Source organism: Malaclemys terrapin, chromosome 4 (genome assembly GCF_027887155.1).
Source record: "Malaclemys terrapin pileata isolate rMalTer1 chromosome 4, rMalTer1.hap1, whole genome shotgun sequence".
Taxonomy (NCBI): domain Eukaryota; kingdom Metazoa; phylum Chordata; order Testudines; family Emydidae; genus Malaclemys; species Malaclemys terrapin.
The window spans coordinates 41,593,761-41,618,186 of record NC_071508.1 but is presented as its reverse complement, the minus strand read 5'-3'; the positions used below and the strand labels follow the sequence as shown (position 1 = coordinate 41,618,186).

The following is a 24,426-nucleotide window of genomic DNA, read 5'->3' as shown; positions in this document are numbered from 1 at the left end:
TGTAGCAAAAGTTTAGTCAAATAGGCCACATTCCATGTCGTTGTCAGATTCCTCCTTCTCCTCAGCTGCAGAGAGAAAAGATTTAAACAGTGTTTACTCTCATCTGGGAATATTTACAGTACATTTTGGACATTGCAGGTGTGAGAAGATCCCAAAACACATTCTCTTCATGGAAGCATATCTTCCAATTAAATGGACACAAGTCACCCCTTTAAGTTTCAGTCTCTATATCTACTCTGTGCAGTGCTAACGGATTCAGTTTCTTTTTAACCTATATGTTTAAAGATTAAGTGCCAAATTTTGCCTTCAGAGACATGCACAACTCAAATTACATCCACAGGAGTTGCATACACATACCTGAGGGTCCATTTTGGCTCTATAGACTTAAACCAGAACAAATTCATGAAGGTGAGGAGCAAGCAACTGTGTATAACTTACTGGTTGGCTGGTTTTACCTAACCGCCTTCTATGCACACCACTTTAACAGTTCATTCCCAGGTACAGTGCAGAGATTGTCTTCAGCACTAAACTATGTCAGTTAATATTTCAATCTCAGGACAAGAAGCCAAACTACAATAAAAGAAGGAAAAGCTTCCTAAATTTACATGATGGAAATTAAGGCACTAAGATTTTAATGTATACTCACCAGCAGCAGGAGCAGCAGAACCTGGTCCAGCTGAGACTGCTACAGCTCCACCAACTGGCATGCTGGCAAGTTTGCAGTTACCTGTAAGGAACAAAAGGGTGGAGAATAGTAATTAAGCACTCAGAGTAGACCTGGCCCTGCAAATACTGCAACGTGCAAAACCAAAGTTATGTAGTAAGATGGCACCTAGTCAATATGGTATATGGACATGTCTATGATAGGATGAAATGAATGAGAAAAAAAAATATAAAAATACATAAGGGATGTGATTACAGGCTAGCCTCTGACAAATTAACCCACACTAGCCACTTGCAAGGAACAACAAGTTGCCGGGTGTTTGTTTAAAATACAGCATATTCTACAACAAGATTCCAGAGTTTAAGACTGAAATGCTGGGCAGCTAGCCTACCAAAAAAATAAAATAAAAATCAATCTGGTGTTGACAATAATTTTGGGCAGAATTTTTTTGCCTACAAAATCCCCCAAAGCTCTCTAAATCCATATTAAAAAGTAAGACAACAGCAAGCAAACTTTACTAAAGAAAGAAAGGTATCCTTCGAGAAGAGCATTTCCAATATGATCTCTGCTAGGTCCTGTCTAGTCTATATTGTCTACAATGTGCTACAACCTTGGACTTTGCAGGAATGCAGCACTGTTTGGGAATATGATTAGATTCCCAGGTATAGAAGACCAAACAACATTTTAGCTGTTCCAAGGAGTACTGTGTAATAACCAGGCCCCTCCAACACAGTAGGAATTACATTACAGATGGGGACCTTTGAGATTGGTGAACTCACTTCTGCTTAATGTCTCCAATTTCTGGAAAGTTAGCTCTCTGCCTTTTCTCTTGTGAATACTGAGATTCCCTCTGCTTTCAAAGTTTGCTTACCCAGTCTTTTTGCTTGTACTCCATTTCTAAGAATCAATTTCTAAATAATTCCTTAGGATTTCAGATTCCTATAACTAGCAAAATAAACATGTTTTATAATCATGTCAGATATTCTAGGAAGCCACATACAGTAGAACCTCAGTTACAAACATCTCAGGAATGGAGGCTGTCTGTAACTATGAATGTTCATAACACTGAACAAAACATTATGGTTCTTTCAAAAGTTTACAACTGAACACTGACTTAATACATCTTTGAAACTTTACTATGCAGAAGAAAGATTCTGCTTTCCTTTTTTTAGAATAGTTTATGTTTAACACTGTAATGTATTTTTTTGTTTGTTTCTTTGTTTTTTATTGGGTCTCTGCCACTGCCTGATTACGTACTTCTGGTTCCAAATGAGATGTGTGGTTGACTGGTCAGTTCATAACTGAGATTCTACTGTATTTCTAAAATAAAATTATTCCATCAGCAGTCAACTAAATTATTTTAAGTCTGTTGGGTAAGTGCATGCATAATGGCTCTCTCAGATCTTTATACAACATTCACAGAAGTAGCTAATAACTGCTGTACTTACTGATAATCATTAAGGCCTGATTCTGTGAGCACTTAAGCAGATAAGCATGTGAGTAAAGTTACAAAAATAAGTGTTTGAAGGAATGGGGATTAAATCATTAGAGCTTTGGGCTACTTGAAGTATTCCACATGCTATCTAAAAACAACGTATTTGGTCAGAGCAAAATATTCCACAAGTGGAACATTCAAATTGTTGTGCCTTTCTAAATTCATATTTATTCATTTTGCACTGAAAATAAAATATGATTTTTCACTTCAGTGTTCTCTCTCAATAAGATTGATCATTTCTAGGTCTCCCTGAAATAAAGAACAGAAGGCTTGTGAATGAAGTGTTTAGTTCATGAAGTGACTTCTCTGCAAAAGAAAGTTCAAGAACACAATTGGGTAAACCAAGAACTACAATTTAGAATGCTAAAGTCTGGCTCATTCTCCCACCTAGCAACATATCCAGAAAACTCTTGTTACGAGCAGACTAACTGTAAACTCATATTTAAGAGCACTTTCCAGTTTAATCTGGTCCACAAGTGAAACCTAGCAGGTACTGGCACTGACCTGCAGGCATTAGGATGGACCCCTACCCATTATATGATTTATCCCAATTTGTATCTTAATTGAGAGCCCTCTAAAGCAAGTCTGATTTAACGAAGAAAAAACAAAATGAGGAAAAAACAAAATCTGGTAATTCTCTGCCCTTAAGGGTCTTTAAATTAGTAAATGAACTAGAGAGGCAATCATAAATGTCACCCCATGCCAACGCCATGAGATTTTACTTACCCTGAGCAATGACATCCTCTATATTGTTTCCGTTCAGTTCACCAACAACCTATGGAAATTACATACAAAGTATTAAAACAAATTGTTTGAATAACACTTAAAACAGCTTATCAATCAGGCTTCTGTGCAATACCACCTAACCAGCTGCTTGTAAGATTCCATCTTGCCCTGTTTCTCAGGAGAAACAATTAATAAAGGTTTTTTTAAATAACTTTTTTAAAATTTAATTTTAAAATTGACAACTTGTTAAGACCTAAACTTATGACCTATTAAAATAATTTAAATAATTATAAAAATAGTATTAAGTAGTACATGTTTGCTGTTGGAGGTTTTAAAGAAAGTTAACTCACTGAACTGAGGAAAAAGCACTGGTTAAGCACCAGGAACCAGAGTTTGTTGAAGCACTAAACCAGATTTTGACAGTAGGAGCCTCTCTCCAGAGAATATTTTCTTCATTTCACTTTATTCCCCTAGTTCAGATCAATGACTAGTTCATTCAAAGTTAAGAAACCAATTGGGAGCTGAAGAAGCAGGAAAACTTGTTCTCTTCTTCCAATCAATGAATAAAAGTTAGGTGTGACGATGAGATCTACTAGTTCTAAAAATAAGGACACAGTGACCAGAAATCAGTTCAATTCAACAACTATAGATAATATTTCCTATGTTTAACAAATCAGTTTTAACTGCAAAACATGTTTTGATAAACCTAAGGAAGAAAGTATCAAGCACATTCAAGATAGTTTTATTTTATCAAAAATTAAATGCTGTTTTTGTGTTTTTAAACTGAATTTTAATTTCCATCCAAATAGAGCCACAAGTAAAACATTAATCTAGTAAATAAAAACTGTGTCATCCATCATTTTCTAACATAAAAATAAATGCAAGTTGGGCTATATAACTGCTTATGTAAATATAGTGTGTCCACATAGTTAGCAAAGAGCAGGACCAAATTTAGTATAAAGCCTTCTACAAGTCACAAAACAGACCCTCTGCAATGGTTTGTTAGGCATTTATGAGACCGATGCTGTACCCCCCTTCCATGTGCATGCTCTGCAGCAGGGATCCTGAACCAGCATCCTAAGTGCTGTGTGTTCCTCAGTACTCTGACATATGCTAAAGCCCAGCTGATCATTTCAGCTTTTCACTGGAATGGAAAATTTTACTATCAAAGTTGGAGTCCAGGCTGGGAAAGATTAAACAGGAAAACAAACTGCTACCATCTCAGAAACAAGCATTAAAGGTCAAGGGTGCTGCAGCTTCTCCAGGTGTGTTTCAGCTATTGGATAGCAGTGCAGGATAATGGAGAGCCACAAACCAATGTAAACAACGGAGGCAAGATTCTAAAGATAGGAACTGTAATGTCAAAAGTACATTGCAGCTCAGCGATAGCAACATATCTAAACAACATTTTTCAACAACTAATCTCCTGCTCAAGTGAAGCATGCACTATATGAATTGCCGTGTTTGTGTTTATTTACTCTGAAAGATGCGTTTGAAGAGTCCTCTAGAGTTATATTGGAGTAAGATCCGGTCAGTGTTAACAAATACAGATAAGTCAATGATGACAAGAACAAATTCCAACGTAACATTGTGGGAAAGGGATGATCAGTGAAAGAGGTTATGAAGGCCCTGGAAACCATAATAAAAAAAAAAGTGTCAATTTGAAACACACAACTGAATAAGAACCTCTATTTCAGAGTGCAGAACTATATCCTAGTACTGCATGGATTCTGGTTGCACAGAACTAACCACTCTGTTGGTTGGCTTTCTGACGATTACAACTAGGGTGACCAGATGTCCCGATTTTATAGGGACAGTCCCGATTTTTGGATCTTTTTCTTATATGGGCTCCTATTACCCCCTCACCCCCATCCTGATTTTTCACACTTGCTGTCTGGTCACCCTAATTACAACTATCCATCTGAAAAACCTAGTTTCCAATATCATCTCGCAATGCAGCTCTTGTAATATCTGACACACAGTGTCTGCAAATAAGATGATTTCTTATTGGAAAAAATATTATAGAATTTTATCAATTGTTTTCTTTTCAATACCCTTTAAAACACACAAAGAATGAAAGCTCCACCACATTGAGAAGTATTTAAATCTCTCCTCGCTGACACTAACCCTGCAGAATCTTGTCTGTTTTTTCCTAGATATTGTATCATCTGGGTATCTCTCATTTACTTCCATGCCATTGCAGGGGTCTCAGACATTGGTCCACCTCAGTGTCTCCTATGCTCTGCCTGTGGCACACAATAGTTTGTCTCCATTTTTTGAAAGACAAACCAGGCTGTGCCATGGCAGCGCTTTAACGTGCCATGTGTAGTTGCAGCATAACGCTGGGAGAGAGCTCTCCCAGTGCTTAAAATAAATAAATAAATAAACCCCCACAACCCACACACCACACCTCCGTGAGCGCAGCTCCCAGCGCTGGTGCACTGTCTACACTGGCACTTTAGAGCGCTGCAAGTTTGAGCACTGGGGGGGGTGGGGGGGGGGAGGATGTTTTTTCACACCCCTGAGTGAGAAAGTTGCAGCGCTGTAAAGTGCCAGTGTAGACAAGCCTTAAGTGTTTCCTAATATCGAACCTAAACCTCCTTGGGTGCAGATTAAGCCAATTACTTCTTGTCCTACCTTCAGTGGATATGGAGAACAATCACAGTCCTCTTTATAAAAAGAGCATAGCTGAAGACTTATCCAGTTCCCCCTTTTCTTAAGATTAAACATGCTGAGCATTATTTAAGCTTTTCTTCATAAGTCAGATTTTCTAAACCTTTTAACATTTTTGTAGGTATCCTCTGGACTCTCTCCATATCTTTATGGAAGTGTGGCACCCAGAGTTGGACACAGAATTCCAGCTAAGGCCTCACCAGTGCTGAGTAGAGCGGGACAGTTATCTTCTCAAGTCTTACATACAATGCTCCTGTTAATACAGTCCAGAATGATATTTGCCTTTCACAACTGCACTATTCATTCAATTTGTGATCCACTACTGTATAGCAGTGGTTCTCAACCAGGGGTATGCGAACCCCAGGGGGTTCGCAGGGGTCCTCCCAGAGGTACATCAACTCATCTAGATATTTGCCTACTTTTACTACAGGCTACATAAGCACTAGTGAAGTCAGTACAAACTAAAATTTCATAAAATGACTTGTTTATACTGCTCTATTTACTATACACTGAAATGCAAGTACAATATTTATATTCCAATTGATCTCTCTCATTTTTACTGTATAATTATGAAAGTAAGCAATTTTCAGTAATAGGGTGCTGTGACACTAATTTTTGTCTGATTTTGTAAGCAAGTAGTTTTTAAGTAAGGTAAAACTTGGGGAAACCAATCAGACTCCTGAAAGAGGTACAGTAATCTGGAAAGGTTGAGATCCACTGCACTATAACACCCAGATCCTTTTCAGCAGTACTGCTGCCTAGCCCAGTTATTCCTCATTTTGTATTTGGGGATTTGAGTTTTCCTTCTTAAGAGCAGTATTTTGCCCTTGTTTTTATTGAATTTCATTTTATTGATTTTAGACTAATTCTCCAAATTGTCAAGGTCATTGACAATTTTAAGACTGCCCTCCCAAGTGATGACAACCCCTCCTAGCTTGGTGTCATCTGCAGATTTTATGAGCATACTCTCCACCCCATTACCCAAGTAATTAATTCATCATCACATTATCAAATCCAGAGCACCTCCAGTCATCACAAAGTCCTGGCAAGTGAGAGAAGAATCACACCCATAGTATTCTTATTTTCTGGAGTCTGGATGGCTGAAGGAATTGTTGACAGGATAAGAAGTTTAGTTTTCTGCTTCAAATCCATCTTGAATTAGCAGTAACTGAAAATTATCACCTCCTGATGGATGTGTTAAAAAAAAAGTTTGACTGTTTCTGGCCAATTTTCTAGCAGATAAGAATCCACATAGCAAGAACTGTGATTCATCATCATGGTTGGCAATCTTGGCAAAGAAGCTAAGGACTAAAATAGGCATGGAGACTCAGTTAATATTGCTATAACACGCAGAAGCCCCAGTTAAGCTTGAAACACAATGGTGGAAGTATTGCAGGGAAACATACTGCCACTGCTCATGCTGTACCTATCCTGGATACAGGAAACAATAAAACTGATACGCAGTTATAAGCACTTCCAAGTTACATGCTATTGGAACTAGGTGCCTTCTATAAGCAGCTCAGACACTGGACTATCTGACTGAAGTAAAGCTTCAGAAAAGCAACATGGTAAATTAAAACACACATTGCCATGAGTATGACTTCGTTAAAATCAGTGTTAGGGGCTGCAAGGGTCATCTAGTCTAACCCCCTGCCAAGATGCAGGATATGTTGTGTTTAAACCATCCAAGACAGGTGGCTATCCAGCCTCCTTTTGAAAACCTCCAGTGAAGGAGATTCCACAACTTCCCTAGGCAGTTTGTTCCATTGTCCTACTGTTCTTACAGTTAGGAAGTTTTTCATGAGATTTAATCCAAATCTGCTATGCTGTAGGTTGAACCTATTACCTCTTGTCCTGCCCTCTGCAGCGAGAGAGAACAACTTTTCTCCATCTTTTTTATGGCAGCCTTTTATTTATTTGAAGACCGCTATCCTTTTGCTACCTCCAAGATCATAAACCTTCCTGGAGGCACTGCTGAACCAATGTTTACCTTTGAACAGAAAGGGGGTGGGATCCGGGAACCATATGTCACCTGCATATCCCAGGTGGACAAACATTTCCCATTGCACAGCAGTACAATGGTGGCCCAGGGTATAGATGTGCTGCTCGGAAACCTGCAATTATAGGAAATCCTCCATTACATGCTACTTACAAATTGATAATAACATGTGCCATGGTTAGACTGAGTCAGAACATGGTATTATGCAGAGTTAACACCTGTCTGATCCAGGAAAAACCCTCTAGTAGCAACTTGGGTTTGTAAAGTTTCTTTTTTTCATGACAAAGTTTAAAACCGAAATCTACCTCAAAAATAAAAAAACATTTTATTTTAGATTGAAAAGTTCAAAGTGAAAATAATTTATCAAAAAAGTTCAAACTTCACAAAACAATCTGATTTCTTCAAATAATTTGTCAAAACCAAGTTGACAAAAAAAGTGTTGCTTTGCCCAGTTCTAATTGCAAGAATAAACTTGCAACCTTGCAATGTTTATAAAAAAGAAACAAGCAAACATTCATTTGAGGACAGAACTGCACCTTAAATTTAGGAAGTGAAATAGAAAAAAAATGCAATGTTGATTAGTACATCTTTGTTCTTTGACAAGCCTGCAAATAAACCAAGTGCAGTTTTGCTCTGAAGCTGCAAAACTGCTCTGTGGGGTTTATTCCTGCACTAAAAACTGGTCGGATTGGTTCATGACCAATTTGATGTGCAACATTTTTTGATAGAAAATATTTTCATTATTGTAACCCTTCTGCTCCTCTGAGTTGGCAGCAACAAGGGCCAGGTTCAGTATCTCTGGGTTCCGTTTCAATAACGCAATGCAACACCGGCTTGAGCCCCCACCCAGTGACCTGGGACAATTACATACCACCCCCCGGGCGCCTCTAGGAGGCAATACTTCCCCTCTCGCAAGCACAGACTCTGAGTGTAACAAAAGCCTTTTAATAAAGGAGGGAAACAATGTGGCATTATGTTGGGGAAACACCACAAACAGGATTCATAACACAAACCACAAGCAAAAGACCCACCTCCAAGTAAGTTTGGCAGTGTCCTTTTCCCCTCAGGGTCTTAAGTCCAATCACCCCAAAGTCCAACAACCCAAAAGTCTCTGTCTCTGGTCAGTGCCACCCCAGAGTTCAAAAGTTTCTGCAGAGTTTTACCCTCCCAGCCTAGGTGGAAATGGGGCGGGGGGGGGGGGGGGGAGGTACACACAGGGTGTTAAGGGGCACCTTACGTGGTCCAGGGCTGACTGCCCCACCACTCCGTGGAGTTCTACTGCAGCCTTCACCATGAACAGCTCCGCTCTACCAGCCGCTCCTCCAGCTGTTCCCACAAACTGCTCTGCTGTTCCGTGGGCCGCTCCAACCGTCTCACAAACTGCTCCACTCTGCCAGCCACTTAACAATATATCTTCAGGCTCCCCCACTAGTTAACACAGCACTCAGTGATGTCAGCTCAGTAATTTTAGCTCTTTTAGTGATTTCAGGTTGTGGTAGGGGAGCCCCAGTGCTGGTGCACCGTTGGTCCAAAGTGAGTTCAGCTCAGCAGTCTCTAGCTAGACTCTTAATGGAATCAAAATTAGCTCTGCTATTCAACAGTGAAGAGAGAAGATGGTGCAATTGGTGTTCCAAGCCCTCAAAGGGGGGGGGGTCCATACCATCAGGTACACATACCTCTCTCCATTCACTGGCTTTTGGACCATGTCCCTTGTCTAGCAAGTGCTACTTAGCTGATGGTGAGACTCTGTCATAAAATAGTTTCATTGTCCTTATTCACATAATCAGGGTAACAACACTTTATTCCTCCTGCCCCAATAACAGAGAAACTGGGGATCCCACAGCTGCCAAAGTGACCATTTTGGGCTGCCATGGGCTCATGCAAGGCGAGGTGGGTGTACCTATGCAAACGAGATCAGCCCCTAAAGTGCTTTTCCACACTCACCATAATTCACCACCAGATGTCAGGGTAGAGCTCATCCTGACTCTGCTTACATTATAGTGGAGTATTTTTTTGACCTACTAAAGTTAAAGACTTTTTTTAGACAAATTTCCATTTTAAAGGTTTGTCATGCAAAAAGAATCTTTGTGAAAAGCTTGGATGAAAGAAAAAACGTTCATTACTACATTTTCAGCCAGCTCTATTCACAATGATTTCCAGAGAAAGTTTGCTCACTTTACAAGTAAAAGCTGCTTTTTCTAACTGCCAGCCCTACAAACCAGAACTGCAATCAGCAGGTCCTTCCTGGACAATACATCTTGAATAAAGCCCCATTGTCAGACATTACTACCCCTGTGCAGCTCCCCTAGCTTCAATTGGGTTATACAGATAAACTTGGAGCAGGAGACTTGACATGATAATTGGAATTTAATTAACAGTCTGTAGATGATGCATGAGCCAGGACAGAATTCAGCTCCTGCTCTCAGCTAGGTGGCTCTGAAGAGTTAACATTAATTTTGAACCCTGAAGTAAACTAAACAAAGATCTGTTGAATAAGAAAGTAGCCATTTTATATAGGTCTGTTTCAGAGTAAAACAACAACAAAAGAAAAAAGAAGGGGGAGCATAAGGACCCTACAGAGTGGTCTGATGGCAGCATGAGCATGTTTCCTTGTGTAGGGGCACATGACTAGAGGAGCAGAGTTTTGTGGGAAAATTGAAGAGACCAAAATCCAGCTCTACTGGTATTTGCTACAGCTGCTTTAGCATCAGAGCACCTATTGACACCCTAGGAAGTGTCAAATAAAATGACTGCATAAATGAGATGTAGAGAAGAAGCATTTTGACCCCTGAATAGTGAATAAATACCTGTAAATAAACCACTTGCAGCTGAAGAATAGGTACAAGGGGTTGCACTTTGTATGTCAAATAGATTGAAAGTGGGCTTGGAAAGAGTTTAAAGCACAAACCCATACAGCTTATGTGTATTAACAGTGCACCTAGACCAGGGGTTCTCAAACTAGGGGTCAGGACCCCTCAAGGGGGCACCAGGTTATTACATGGGGGGTCCCAAGCTGTCAGCCTCCACCCCACACCCCACTTTTCCTCCAGCATTTATAATGGTGTTAAATATATAAACAAGTGTTTTTAATGTAGGGGGGGGGGGCAATCACACTCAGAGGCTTGCTGTGTGAAAGGAGTCACCAGTACAAAAGTTTGAGAACCACTGACCTAGACAATCAGACAAAGCACTGGTCTTTACAGGTAACACCAGATAGCCCTAGAATCTAAACCTGACATCCAATGGTGGGAACATCTTACCCTATTATCACAATCCACAAGCCAGGACAATGGTTTAATAAAAACCAAACCAGGCCCCCATAATATTGATATGAACTCTATGTATAGAGAGACACATAGAATCCCATTTAAGCCAATAGGGAGTCTCTCTACAAAGTACTCATTGCAAGATGCAGACCCAAGCCACTGAAGCTAAACACAAAGCAAATGATTTCTGACAGCCAGAGGTCAAAACAGTAAAGCACTCTTGAAGTCCTCTTCTTCAAATATACAGCTTTGAGCAAATTTCCTTCCAAGCAGTCTTACCATATTTCCCTACCACACAGGAAAATACATTACCTACATTAATACCACTCCAAACAAACACCACCAGCCTTTCCTTTTTATACTCCCTGAATGACCAATCATCTTCTTTACCTGAGACCAGTCTCATTCTTGCCACCTTCCCCTCATGGCTGAGTTGTTCCTGTTGCACTTGTTGTCCCTCTAGTCAAAGACAGAGTTTAACTCTCTCTGAATTATAACATCACATTGTTATATCAGGGCATTCACACTGTCCTGTACAAATATGCTCAGATGGCATTCTGGATTAGATTAGAAAGCTAAATTACATTGGAGCTGGGACCATGTTTTCCTGTGTATTTGTGCAGCACCTAGCACAGTATAGCCCTGATCCTGCTGGGGCCCTTTGGACACTATTAAAATGCAGAAAATAGTGTTATGCTGGAAAGTAAATGGCTGCCAATAATCATAGACCTAGTTAAAACTGATGAGTGTGCTAACAGTCTTTCATTCAGGCTTGATGGAAAGAGCAGTTAGGCCCCTTTATATAGTGATCACTGGGAACAATAGGAAGCCACTGCCCAAGGTAATAGGCTGCATTAGAAAACCTGAGCAGAGTTAAACCATGTACCTGCAAATAAAGGGGCTAGACGGGGATTGATTGTTTGCTTGCAGCTATGTGTGCCTGTATGTGTGAGAGGCAGAAAGCCAAGATACACTACAGAGAGAGAAGTAATGGTGAATGTGGCCCTGGAGAGAAGCTGTGGTATAGGGCTTATGGTACAGTACTTCCTGAAAAGGCAGATTTGGATTTCTGAGCAGAGAGACTGCCTTTTGTGGTTTGTTTCTATTTGTTCAGGGAAACAAGTTGGTGTAGATTCTTTGTGAATAAGCAGAGTTGCACCCAGAAATACCTGACTCATATCGTTAATTTCTCTCAGCAATACCCCCTAATATTGACTAACTGCTTGGGCCGCAGAAAGGGTACCAATAATAATGGCTGTTTCCCATGTAGGTGCATGGAGCTGGCTTATGAATATAGCCCATATGTCATTATGTATCCATATGTTGTCTCTTGTCTTATACTTACTGTGACAGATACGGCACTTCCCTGCACTATCCTGGACAAACCTTACTGAGTTACGTTAAACCTTACTGATTTAAGTTGAAATATCTTAGGAGTTCATTGTATTTTAAATGCAAATGTTTATATATTGCTGTGGGATTGTATGTAATTTCTTTAAGAGGGAGACAGGACTAATGTAAAGCTTGGGAAGTATTATGAGCTTCAAAAGGACTCTCTTGAAACAGACCAGACAAGATTTAGGGCTAGTCTACACTGACAACGCTAAAGCACGAGGACTTAAACATGGCTTTTGTGGTTGCGAGGGGCGTAACTACCGGCACTGTGAGCACAGCTACCAGCTACCAGCGCTGGTGCACTGTCTACACTGGCACTTTACAGCGCTGAAACTTGCTGCGTTCAGAGGGGTGTTTTTTCACACCCCTGAGCGAGAAAGTTGCAGCGCTGTAAATTGCCAGTGTGGACAAGTTTTTAGTTGAATGCATTTCCTAGGAAATACTTGAGGAGAATCCCATTGTCTGTGTAACACTCCCTCACTCACCCCGGGGGAGGGAGACCCCTGGAGGGCTGCGGTAGCCCACCTCCAGGCTGATCTCTGCTTAGCTGAGTACTGGACTTGCCTGGGCTCAGGCAGCCAGTAACCGCCTCAGTATTCAAGGTAGACTGGGGCCTGGGCTTACAGGGCTCAGGCAGCCAGCAAATAACCATCTCAGGGGGTTGGCTACAGCTTGGGCAGGGCTCAGGCAGCCAGCAGACAACAGTCTCAGGGGACTGGGGCTACTCCTCTTCAGAATGGGAGCTCCTTGCAGAGGAATGAGGGTCAGCCACCCACAGGGAGGGGTAGGGGGACACAGGCCCTCCCTACTCCACCGTGTCCCAGTTCAGGACTCTGGCAGAAGCAACACCAGCTGCCCCGGGGTCGGCGGGGATCACGCTGATGCTGGAGGTCTGGGCTTTGTGGCCAGCCCTACAGTAACTGCCCCTGGGCCACTTCCTGCCTCCCCTGGGGTAGGTACCTCTGGTGTCCAGGCATTGTCCAGCTCCTCCGGGTAAACAGTAGCGGGCACTCCAGACCAGTCATCATCTGCATTTGGGGCCGTGGACTGAGCTAGGTGGGGAATCCACTTCAGGCTGCTCTGGAACCAGCAGGACATCCTTCTCCTTTGCAGGTTTCCCCCCAAATGGGCTGCGGGGCTGGTCTTTTATACTTCCGGCCCTGCCCCTCTCCTTCTGGCAAGGGGGGCGGGGAGGTTTAGGCTCCACCCTCCAAGGGGTGTGTAACACTCCCTCACTCACCCCCGGGGGAGGGAGGCCTGTCCACCTCACTACAGTCTGGCTGAAACAATGAGGAGTCCTTGTGGCACTCTCTGCATATCAAAGACCCCAATTGGATAAAGGAGTGACTCAGATTCATGGGGGTGCTTGTTCTGAGCCAAGGCCATTGTGAATTTGTAACCACAGGAAAATCTCTTGGTGGGGTTTGAAGGATTGACTCCTATCAGAGCCCTTGCTGGAGTTGGGGTGATCTCTGGTAAGCTTATTAGCAGGTGGGTAACTTCTTTTATCGTTTTTCATATACACTTCTACCCCTATATAACGCGACCTGATATAACACAAATTCGGATATAACGCGGTAAAGCAGTGCTCCGGAGGGGCGGGGCTGCGCACTCTGGTGGATCAAAGCAAGTTCGATATAGCGCGGTTTCACCTATAACATGGTAAGATTTTTTTGGCTCCCGAGGACAGCGTTATATCGAGGTAGAGGTGTATTTTCTCTGTAATGCTTTTACATTGAGAATGTGCTTCCTTAGAAAGAGCTGTGTGGTAATTGAGCTGTGAGCAATTATATTGTTTACCATCTCAGAGGAAAAAAAAATAAAGCAGGTCTTACTTGTCTGACTTTACTGGGGAACTGTGCATCCTGGAAAAATCCCAGTGAAGAAGTAGAGATACACAGGTCACCACACAAGAGAGAAGATGGCTGTGGAGCCTAGAGTTGATGGCCAGTATGGATGGCTGGCCATTCTTATGTTCTTATAATGTCAGCAGATAATATCAATGTTTATTTTTAAGCATTTTTATCTATTTAAATTTTCACAGTTTGGGGAAATTATGGAGGATCAGACAATAATTATTTAATAACAGTAGATACTGAAATTCAAAAAGTTATACTTTATTATTATTAAAACACAAATTGTCAACATCACATGTCAAAATATAAAAAGTAAATAATATCCTTAAATCAAACTCTTAAGTTCTCAAGCAGTGGGTTTTTTTTAATTTGCCTATATGTAAATTTTGATGATCAATAGCAATATGTTTTGCTGGTTTGTGTGTGTACAGTGAAATCAATGTTTATTGACATTTACCAATAAAAATCAAGTCCTATCAAGCCTATTTATACTGCAGCATTTAATTTTTGTTTGTTTGTGGCCTAAAGAAAGAGAGAAGTGTGGAGAACGCATGCACATGATATGGAGTACGAGCAGGAGCGCCGCCAGCTTTTTTGCCGCCCTAGGTGGCGGAAGGTCCCACACCCGAAATGCCGCGCCCGACAGAGGCGGCAGAAGGTCCCACCCCCGAAATACCGACGATGACCGGGGCGTCCGAAGATCCGGCCGCTGCGGTCGCCGCCCCCCAAATGTTAGTACCTTAGGCGACCGCCTAGGTTGCCTAATGGGTTGCGCCAGCCCTGAGTACGAGAATTTTGTTTGCCTCTTAAGTGTTTGGTAAAAAACACAGATGTTGCTGTTTTTTCTCAAGCTCGGAAGCATGCAGGTGACTATAGAGACTGAGAAATTATCTCTGAACGAAGTTCATAGGAGATGTGTGTTTTAAAGTTGAAAACTTTAACTTATGTTGGAACCATGCATTTAAATACATGTAACAGCAACAAAGTGGGGCAAGTTTGTGATCTGATCTACACTACAGACCTATATTGGGATAGCTATGTTACTCAGGGGTGTGAAAAATCCACACCTCTGAGCAACCAACCTAACCCTTTTCTCCTCTGTGTGGACAGTGCTCTCTCCCCCGGGGTACAGAATCTTCATTAAAGCAATACAAATGCAATGTTTTAAGTGTAGACATGCCCTGTATAAGGCCTAGTAGACTTACTACCTAGCAGCTTTTGTTTAAAAATTATGCGTGAGTACTCCAAATACTATTTACAATGTTTTTGTGTGTGCTAATATTTGTTTACTAAGTAATTGTACTGTACACCACTCACTCTTTGCTGATTGCAAATTGTAACAGCTGCATTTCATTAATGCTTTCTGAACAGGCATAACTCTGACTTGTGCTACAGTACAGAGTGAAGCTGAAGTACAGGAAAAGTGGGAATGTAAGAGAGTTACACATGAGGTTGCCTCAGCACCCTCTCCCTGCTACTGCAATTGGAGTATGTCTACACGGGCAATAATAAAATGCCTGTTGGTCCATGTTAGCTGACTCAGGCTGTAAATTGCAGTGTAGCTGTTCACGCTGGGACTGGAGCCCAGGTTCTGGGACCTTACACTTCAGTCTAATCACTGGCAGAAAGGAGGAGGAGGAGGATGCAAACTCATTGCTGGCTAAATCAGTTTGGTTTGGAAGTGTAACTCCAGTGGTACTCCCCCCCCCAAATATAAATAACCCCCCCTGTGGGTGCTGCTTTAGGAGGGGGTGAGCCAACAGGCCCGTGCACGGTGACTCTATGCATCCGAAGAAGTGAGGTTTTAACTCACGAAAGCTTATGCCCAAATAAATCTGTTAGTCTTTAAGGTGCCACCAGACTCCTTGTTGTTTTTGTAGATACAGACTAACACGGCTACCCCCTGATACGGTGCACCAGCGTGTCTGCACATGTGGCCAAGCAAAGCTGCCTGTTTCCCGCTTCCTCAAGCCGCGAGCAGCCGCCTGGACCAGCCGGGAGGGGCCGATCCCCGGGACGCTCCACACTGGGCTGCAGATCGCCCCCCGGGGACTGTCCCTTTAAGAGCGGGGCGGGCTCGGGGCGCTGCCGGGTGCAGTCCCGGCCCCGTCTTCTCTCGCTGGGTAAGAGCTGCGCGGGGCCCCGCTCCCTGCCCGCGGCCACGTGGGGCTGTGGCGGGGCTAAGGGGGCAGGAGAAGCTGCTCCGCGCCGCCTCCCAACTTCCACCAAGTGCGCGGGGGAAGCGGGGCTCGGCAGCCCCGGAGCAGGAGCCCGCTCCCCTGCCCCAGGCAGCGTCGGGAGGCGGGGTGAAGTGGGGCAGCGTTAACGCCCCCCACCCCGGGCTCTGGCTTTGCCCCCGATCCCTGCAGCCGGGCCGGGCGGCGGGGGGTACAAGGGCCCTGTTCTCGGCCGCTTCCTGTGTCCGCGGAGCAGATGGGGCCACGTCCCTCCCGCCCTGCTGGGGCTGATGGCTGAGCTAGTTTAGTTCCCTCCCTCCGAAATTTGCCTTGCTTCTCCCAGCTGCCTGCGTCCCCTCAGCCTTAGGTGAAGCCGCGCTGGGTGCTCCTCCCCCAAGAGCCCATCGCGGCAGCTTCTGGGCTTGCCAGCGTGTTACCAACCAGTCCTATGGGGCTAAACTCCCCATGGCTATGGGCCTTGCCTAGGGCCGTGAGTCTCAAACTTTTGTACTGGTGACCCCCTTCACATAGCAAGCCTCTGAGTGTGACCCCCCCCCCTTATAAATTAAAAACACTTTTCAATATATTTAACACCATTATAAATGCTGGACACAAAGCGAGGTTTGGTGTGGTGGCTGACAGCTCGTGACCCCCCCATGTAGTAGCCTTATGACCCCCTGAGGGGTCCTGATCCCCTGTTTGAGAACCCTTGGCCTAGGGAGAGTCACATGCTATTCCTGGGTCTGCCATCGACCTGCTGGATGATCTTGGGCAAGTTGCTTCTCGCCCTGTGCCTCACTTTCTCCTTCTGTAAAGTGGGGCTAATGGTACTGACTTCCTTTGAAATTTAGGGCTTAATGTTAACACCTGTGTAACTGCTAGCAAAGTAGAATGACTAATTGCATTTTGCATTCAAATTACATGGGTATATCAGTGGTTTTCAACCTGTGGTCCATGCAACTCTGGCTGGGCTTGCAAACTAGGTCTAACATTTCAAGCACAGTCTGCACCTCCTTTTGTAGGGGTTTGCAATTGAAAAAAGGTTGAAAACCAGTGGTATAGATGACCACACAAGGTGAAGGGGACAAGGGAGAATTTATCCCACATTGGTCTTTCCCTCTTCTCCCACCCCCATAATGTGGAAGGCTGTGTGTGCTTCCCCCATGGCACTCCTGGTCCCAGCTAGTGTATAAATGTGGTGACCCCCCCCCCCATCACTGCATAGTTACATCACAAGTTGTGTTTCCTAGTCCTTGTGTTGATGTGAGCCAACCCACCTCTGCCTTTCTCTTCTCTGCAATTTCATCCCATTGCTCCTAATTACACAGTCAGTATGGCCTATTTGATCATGTACTGGCCTAGGACTTAGGCACAGAACTCAGGTCTCCTGGCTTTGCCCTTGGCCTGCTGGGTGACCTTGGGAAAGTTGCTTTGTCTCTCTGTGTCTTTGTTTCCCTGTCTATAAAATGGGAATAATGATACTGATCTCCTTTGTAAGGTACTTTGAGACCTACTGATGAAAGGTGCTATAGAAGAACTAGGTATTATTATTATCCTAAGCAAGCCTTCTCCTTTGATTACACCCTTTACATTTCTGGAGATGACTGTTTTCTGGCTAGATGCACCAAGGTGGCTGTTCTACCTCATTGCTATACCTGGCACATAGCTGATCTGCCACTGCTAGCAGCAAATATCTCCAATGCCCAGTGATGAGACACTACATGGGGAGGGTTCTAAGTTACTACAGAGAATTCTTTCTCAGTGTCTGGCTGGTAGGTCTTGCCCACATGCTCAGAGTCTAACTGATCACCATATTTGGGGTCAGGAAGGAATTTTCCCCTGGGTCAGATTGGCAGAGATTCTGCGGAGGTTTCACTTTCCTCTGCAGTAGGGTGACCAGATGTCCCGATTTTATAGGGACAGTCCCGTTATTTGGGGCTTTGTTTTATATAGGCTCCTATTACCCTCTACCTCCTGTCCCGATTTTTCACACTTGCTGTCTGGTCACGCTACTCTGCAGTATGGGGTACAGTCATTTGCTGGTTTAAATTAGTGTAAATGGTGGATTCTTTGTAACTTGGAAGTCTTTTAAATCATGATTTGAGGACTTCAGTAACTCAGTCAGAGTTCAGGGGCCTATTACAGGAGTGGGCGGGTGAGGTTCTGTGGCCTGCGATGTACAGGAGGTCAGACTAGATGATCATGATGGTCCCTTCTGGCCTTAAAGTCTATACCAACTGCCCCTAAAATCTGTAGTGACATGCTGTGTGTACAATCCCCATGCATCTTGTTGCGGCTGGAAGATGCTGTGTTTATAAGCTTCTTCTAGCCAGGCTCTGCAGAGGCAATAGGGCTTCACTGTGTGCTCATGTCCCCTTTCAGAGCATCCTTTCTCGTCATCACGGCTGCCTTGTGATGCTGCTAGTGCCTGCCTGCCTGGCAAGTCAAAACATGCTCCGGCCCCAGTGGACTAACAGCAGAAGATGGCAGAGCTGCCGGAGGTTGGGGAGGCTTTGGGGGAGGGCAGTTTGGTGACTGCCACACTTGAGGGCTGCCGCCTTGCAGACAGGGCCGGCTCTAGGTTTTTTGCCGCCCCAAGCAAAAAAAATTTTGGCTGCCCCCCGTCCCAGGACTGGGCTCCTTGACGCACCCCCCTGCTGCCCCAGCCCTGAGCTCTCCCCACCCACCCTGCTGCCCCAGCCCTGGGCTCTCCCCTCCCTCCCCCACCTGCACCCTCCTTCTGCCGCAGCCCTGGGTCACTGGTAACTCGCTCCCACGGCAGGTCATTCAGCATGAATTTTAGATGTGCACAGAACACAGAAAGGATTGGTTCCCATATGGTTACAGAACTGCAGTAAAGTGGAACAATTTTCAGCTTGTGTGATTGGAGGATATCTGGATGCATATTATAAGACTGTCCTACATAAATGAGGAAAAGTTGAGGTGCCTTTATTATTCTTTTCTTCCACTCTTTCTTGCTATGGGGAATTTGCCAATGCAATATCACTGTCTTCCTTTTAAACAAACAAACCAAACAAAAAGGCAATGGCTGTTGAAAATAGCAATTCCAGTCCTAATAACCACTGGGAAGCATGTCTTGCTCAATTTTATCCTACTTTTTCTACAGCAAGTTACAGTGGATCAGTATATTTGATTTGGGAGAAATGAAGTAACAGCTGCCCAAACTGAGCTTGAGCACTCCTGAATTTTGAGGTGTTCAAATCTGGAAGGCAGGTGCTGGGGGGGTCTGTGGCTCCGCGGGGGAGCACGGCAGCATGTATGCAGCAGTGTGTCTGGCACTGCACGGAGCCAGATATGCTGGTCTGAGTGGCACGGTAAGGGGGTTGGATGGGGCGGAGGTTCGGGGGGGCAGTCGGGCAGGGAGAAGGGGGGGTTAGATGGGTCAGGGGTTGGGGGGGCAGTCAGGGGACAGGCAGCGGTTGGATAGGCATGGGAGTCAGGGGATTTGTCAGGGGACAGGTAGGGGGTGGAGTCCTGGGGGGAAGTTGGGGCGGTCTCAGGAGGGGGCAGTTGGGGACAAGGAGAAGGGAGGCTTAGATAGGGGGTGGGGTCCCAGGAGGGGGTGATCAGGGGACAGGGAGCAGGGGGGGTTGGATGGATTGGGGTTTCTGTGGGGGGCAGTCGGAGGGAGTGGATGGTGGCAGGGTGGGGCTACCCTCTCTGTGGACTGTCCTATTTTTTGAATGTTAAAATATGGTATCCCTACCCTTCAGAGTGCAGCTCTCCATTCATAGCAGGCTGCAGCATGAGGTCTCAGCTACCTCACTCCCTCTCCCTCTTTCCTGTTGGTAGTGGCCAAGGGAATGCTGGGAAATGTAGTTATTTCCCTGCTCCAGGGCTGGCTCCATAGGCAGGGAGCTAACCAAGGAACTACAGCTCCCAGGGCCCCCTGTTGGTTCTCAGCTCCCATGCTTGATCCCTGCCGCCCCTGCAAATGGGCTGCCCCAAGCCCCTGCTTGCAGGCAACAGGCTGAACCTAGATGTGTACCCTAACGGCTGTTGCCAGTTCCTCGAGCTGTTTGAGAAACGAAGGGAAGAGGTGGCCCAGGTGGAATTCCTGCGGCTGAACTGCAATGAGGCCCTCATAGACTCCACGCTGAGCAGCCTTCCTGTCCTGAAGTCCCTGGTGCTCAAAGGTAAGACATGGAAAAGCATCCCTGCACATTCGTCTGGGCTTGGCTCTTTCCATCTGCTCCTACGGGATGGATGCGCTTTATGGTTTCCATTGTGCACTAGTGCCCCTTGCAGCGGCTTTGGGTCCGTTAGCCTTACGGGGAGCAGCATGCAGATTCAGCAAGATCCAGCACAGGGGCTGTTATTCTCATCCTTTGTTTCCACAGCTGCTGGGGACCAATTTCCTCACTTGATTCAGTCTGACAGGTGCAGCCTTTTATTTGACTGTCACTTGAATGGAGACTGGTTGGATCTTTAGTTGTGGAGAGTCTGATTGAAATTATTTTTGGTGATTATTTCCCACCCCCTGTCCCCTTATGAGACGTAATGATTCCTTTCACTGTGTTTCCTTCTGCTGTACCTTTCTGAACAGACCCTCGTCCTGTGCCCTGCAGCACAAGCTGGGAACATGGTTTGAGAATGAATAGCAAAGAAACTAACTTATCAGGAGCAAGTATTGGAGTGGATATGCCTATGATTTGTAGCCCATGGCACGATGACATTCAATAAATACCTGTTGACCATTGTATTGCTTCTTTGGCTTCCCAGTTTTTGTATGCTAGGAGGCTGTGAATATGAATGGTGTGTCTTTACTAATTTTGGAAAAATGTTGAACCACCTAGTCTTCTGGGGGAAACTGTATGTGCATGTCAGAGAGGAAGGATGGTCCAGTGGTTAGGACACTAACTTGAGAATCAAGAGACCTGGTTCATTTCCCCTGCTCCACCAGAATGCGACGTTAGGCAAGTATCTCTGGCCCAGATCCACAAAGGTATTTGAAATCAAGGGAAGCTAGAAGTCTAAATACCTTTGTGGATCTGGGCCTCAGTTTTCCCATCTGTAGAATGGGCATATTAATACCTCCCTACCTCCACAGATTTATGCTGTGAAGTGCTCAGATACTCTGAGTATCCTGAAAAAAAGTAGAAAAACTTGGTTCGCTAAGAATTCCTTATTTAAGCCCTACTATTTGCTAATCCAGGGTTTCTCAAATATTAATCTTTCTTCTATTGTACAACAAAAAAATCCAGTGATATCCTCTAATGTAAGCATTTAAAATTGCACTGCAGGAGGGTGGTGAGTAGGAGGGAGGGAGGATATTGGTACATTTCTGGAAGTGTGAATTTAAATAATGTGGCTGCCACATTTTTTTTTTCCCCTCTCCCACGAGTCACTTGCCCTGGTAGTCTCAAGCAAGCCAGAAATCTTTTGAATATGCTGGATTTGTTATTTGGAGCACACCTCCCATCAAACCTAGAATTGTTGAAGTTAGAGATGGGGAAAGCTATTAGACCATGCAGTCCCCCTCCCTGCCAGTATGGGTTATCACCGATGTACTGCTGTCCAGGCTAGTTTTAAATGTCCCAAGCAGTGAAGCTTCTATCATTTCCCTTGGGGAAACTGTGCCCAGCCAAATATGGCTCCCTCTCAGAGAAATTTCCCCATCTTCAGCTAAAATTGCCTCTTTCATAAGTGCATCCTATAACTCCTAATTCTCCCTTCTCCCACTGTGTACCAGATAAATCTCTCCTCTCCTCCTCGGCTGTTAAAACACCAAAATTTTAGGTGCCCAACATCCAGGGGTCAGATTGGACCAAAAAAAAAAGAATGACTGCTAAAACAGACCCCTCATACATACAGTGCAGATGCCCTGCTCCACAGAATCCCCCCGCCCCATACAGAGCCCTCCACAATTGATATAGCCCATTTTACAGATGGAAAGACTGAGACACAGAGAGGTGAAGTCATACAGGTGACTCACCCACCCAGTGACAGTGCTGGGAATAGAACCCAGGTCTCCTGAGCCATACTTTAGTGCACTAGCCCTTAGGCCATGTATACATCTTGCTCTTGTAATCCGCGTGCATGCACCAATCCCTCCAGCCCCCTGTTAACATTGTCCAAACTTCCAGTTTGCCATGCTGTCGATTTCAGAGCGAGCTGTATATGCCTATCTGATGCTAGTTTAGCAGAATCCATGTAACATGGACTCCTTTTTCTCTGTTTTTCCGTGCCCCCAGGTGGGCATGCCCAGGATGAATTTGGTGCTTGTCAGCAGGGTTCCCTGACAACCTTGCCACAAGATTTTGGGAGTCTGCTATGTCTCACTCATCTGGATCTCAGCTTTAATAGCTTCTCCAGGTTGCCCAGCTGCGTCACTGACCTTGCCAGCCTCCGTGTGCTCTTGGTGTGCCACAACAGCTTGGTGGAGCTGCCCGAAGACTTTGGCCAGCTCAGTAAGCTGACTTTCTTCTCTGCCATGAAAAACCAGCTCCGGGATCTACCACGGAGCATCGGGGAGCTGGCAGCGCTGCAGAGACTGGACCTGTCTGAAAACACCTTGCAATCACTTCCCAACGAGATTGGGAGTCTGTATAGCTGCATGGAGCTGGATCTCTCAGGGAATCAATTGATGGGCGTCCCTGATTCACTTGGTAAGAGGTGCACCCGGAAGAAAGAGAGAATGAACATTCCTAGCTCCTGACATGGAATGGGTGGGTTTTAGGGAGTCTTTGAAGAGGAAGACATGTAAAACCTAGCCTTTAAATGGGATTCGGTGTCTGTCACTGCCCCGCTTGCTTCATCACCCCCAAGCTGGGCTGTGGTATCTCTTACACGACTTGCTAGGAGCAGGATATTGTCTAGATGGAGCCCTGTCAATTTAGTCAGTGAGCAAACTGGGCACTTTGAAGATTCAGAAGACTCTGGTCCAGATCCTGAGTTGTTATAAATCAGGATAACGCCATTGCCTTCAAACTGACCTACACCAGCTGAGGATCCAGCCCTTTGGCAGCTAGGGCACTGGCTCCTGGCAGGATCCCAGCTTCTCTGCAGTTGCTGATGTGAGGCAACACACTGAGGGCTAATTATATTGATGGGTTGTTCGGTTTTAAATGACATCTGTGTTGAGTCCAGACCAATCCAGAAAGCCGTTCAGTGCTGGACTCTGAGATCTCAAACCTGTATTCTGAATGGGCCTATTTCCACAGCTTTGATTTTTGCATTACTATGCCCAGGTTTCTGCCGTGGTTGTTACATTGCCGTAGCATCTAGAAGCCCCAGGCATGGACCAGAGTCCCATTGAGCTAGGCTCTGTACAAACAGAACAAAAGGACAGTCCCTGTTCCAAAGAACTTACTGCTGTCCCAACCTGCTAATTCTCTGAACCCACGAGCTTTGTGCCTCTCTCATGATTGATTTGTGTCTGTGTTTGGGGGTCTGGTGCAGGCAGGCTGGGGTGGTGCTCTGGGTGCTTGCTGAGGGGAATTGGGGATGGATGTGTATGATGTTGGGGGTTGTTAGAATCACTACTCATGTATTTACCGAGTTGGGGAGGGAGCAATTTTTCTTCTTGTTCTAACTTGCAGCCAATTTGCGGTCTCTGCAGCAGCTGCATCTTCACAGCAATCTCCTGGTGACTGTCCCCGCATCCCTTGCCAGCCTTCCCAACTTGTCCAGGCTTGACTTGCAGAACAACTGGCTCCGCTCCATCCCCCCCGAGATCCAGCGCTCTCCCTTTGTGCACCTGCGGGGCAATCCGCTAGGAGAACCTGAGATCCCCCTGCAATCTGGTAATTGAGTCCCTGGCTTGACTGCATCTCAGACAGCTGCTCCCAGGCTCTAGCAAGTGTCACAAGCTGGTGTGTGAATGTGATTGTTGGAGATGAGGGGGAGAAAATGGATCATTATTCATATGGCATCATTGCAGGTATATTTGGCACTGCACAGACACACACAAGTGAGCTCCTCGCTCAAAGAGTTTACAATCTAAGTTAGATGTGGGCTTCCTTGTATTAGAGGGTGTATAAGGGAGAGGAGGCTATCCAGAAGTTATGACACTAGGTTGCCAGTGTCTTCAATTACAGGCTGTGCTAGTTCTGCGGGAGGGATTCTAATTTTTTGAGTCAGTTCTAAGGTGTAAAAAAAAAATCTCTGGAGATGCTTTTGCTCAGCCTGATCATTGGAAAGGTCTTGCTGGTG

General features: G+C 44.8%; 1 protein-coding gene, 1 non-coding gene and 1 pseudogene across 2 annotated transcripts; 1 reads left to right on the top strand and 2 right to left on the bottom strand.

Moving 5' to 3' along the window:
- On the bottom strand, window positions 1-13,316 carry LOC128836113 (60S acidic ribosomal protein P2-like). The gene is made up of 4 exons (XM_054026130.1): window positions 13,179-13,316; window positions 2,886-2,934; window positions 647-727; window positions 1-65 (listed from the first exon to the last, which is right to left on the bottom strand). Exons 1-4 carry the CDS (start codon window positions 13,314-13,316, stop codon window positions 13-15), a joined length of 321 nt encoding a protein of 106 aa, XP_053882105.1. The 3' UTR covers window positions 1-12.
- On the bottom strand, window positions 2,553-2,685 carry LOC128837535 (small nucleolar RNA SNORA52). The gene has a single exon (XR_008444973.1). It is a non-coding gene; the product is annotated as a small nucleolar RNA SNORA52 (small nucleolar RNA).
- Window positions 13,317-20,086: 6,770 nt separating the features above from the next.
- Window positions 20,087-24,426, top strand: part of LOC128835372 (p53-induced death domain-containing protein 1-like) — a 43,558-nt pseudogene continuing 39,218 nt past the window's right edge.

What these genes read in the sequence shown, in the direction of transcription:
- LOC128836113 (XM_054026130.1), bottom strand. Translation starts at nt 13,316, where the DNA reads ATGTCCTGCTGGTTCCAGAGCAGCCTGAAGTGGATTCCCCACCTAGCT. An exon ending in AGAGGATGTCATTGCTCAGG is followed by an intron (nt 728 to 2,885) that starts GTAAGTAAAATC and finishes TGTTCCTTACAG; the next exon opens with GTAACTGCAAACTTGCCAGC. An exon ending in TTCTGCTGCTCCTGCTGCTG is followed by an intron (nt 66 to 646) that starts GTGAGTATACAT and finishes TTCTCTCTGCAG; the next exon opens with CTGAGGAGAAGGAGGAATCT.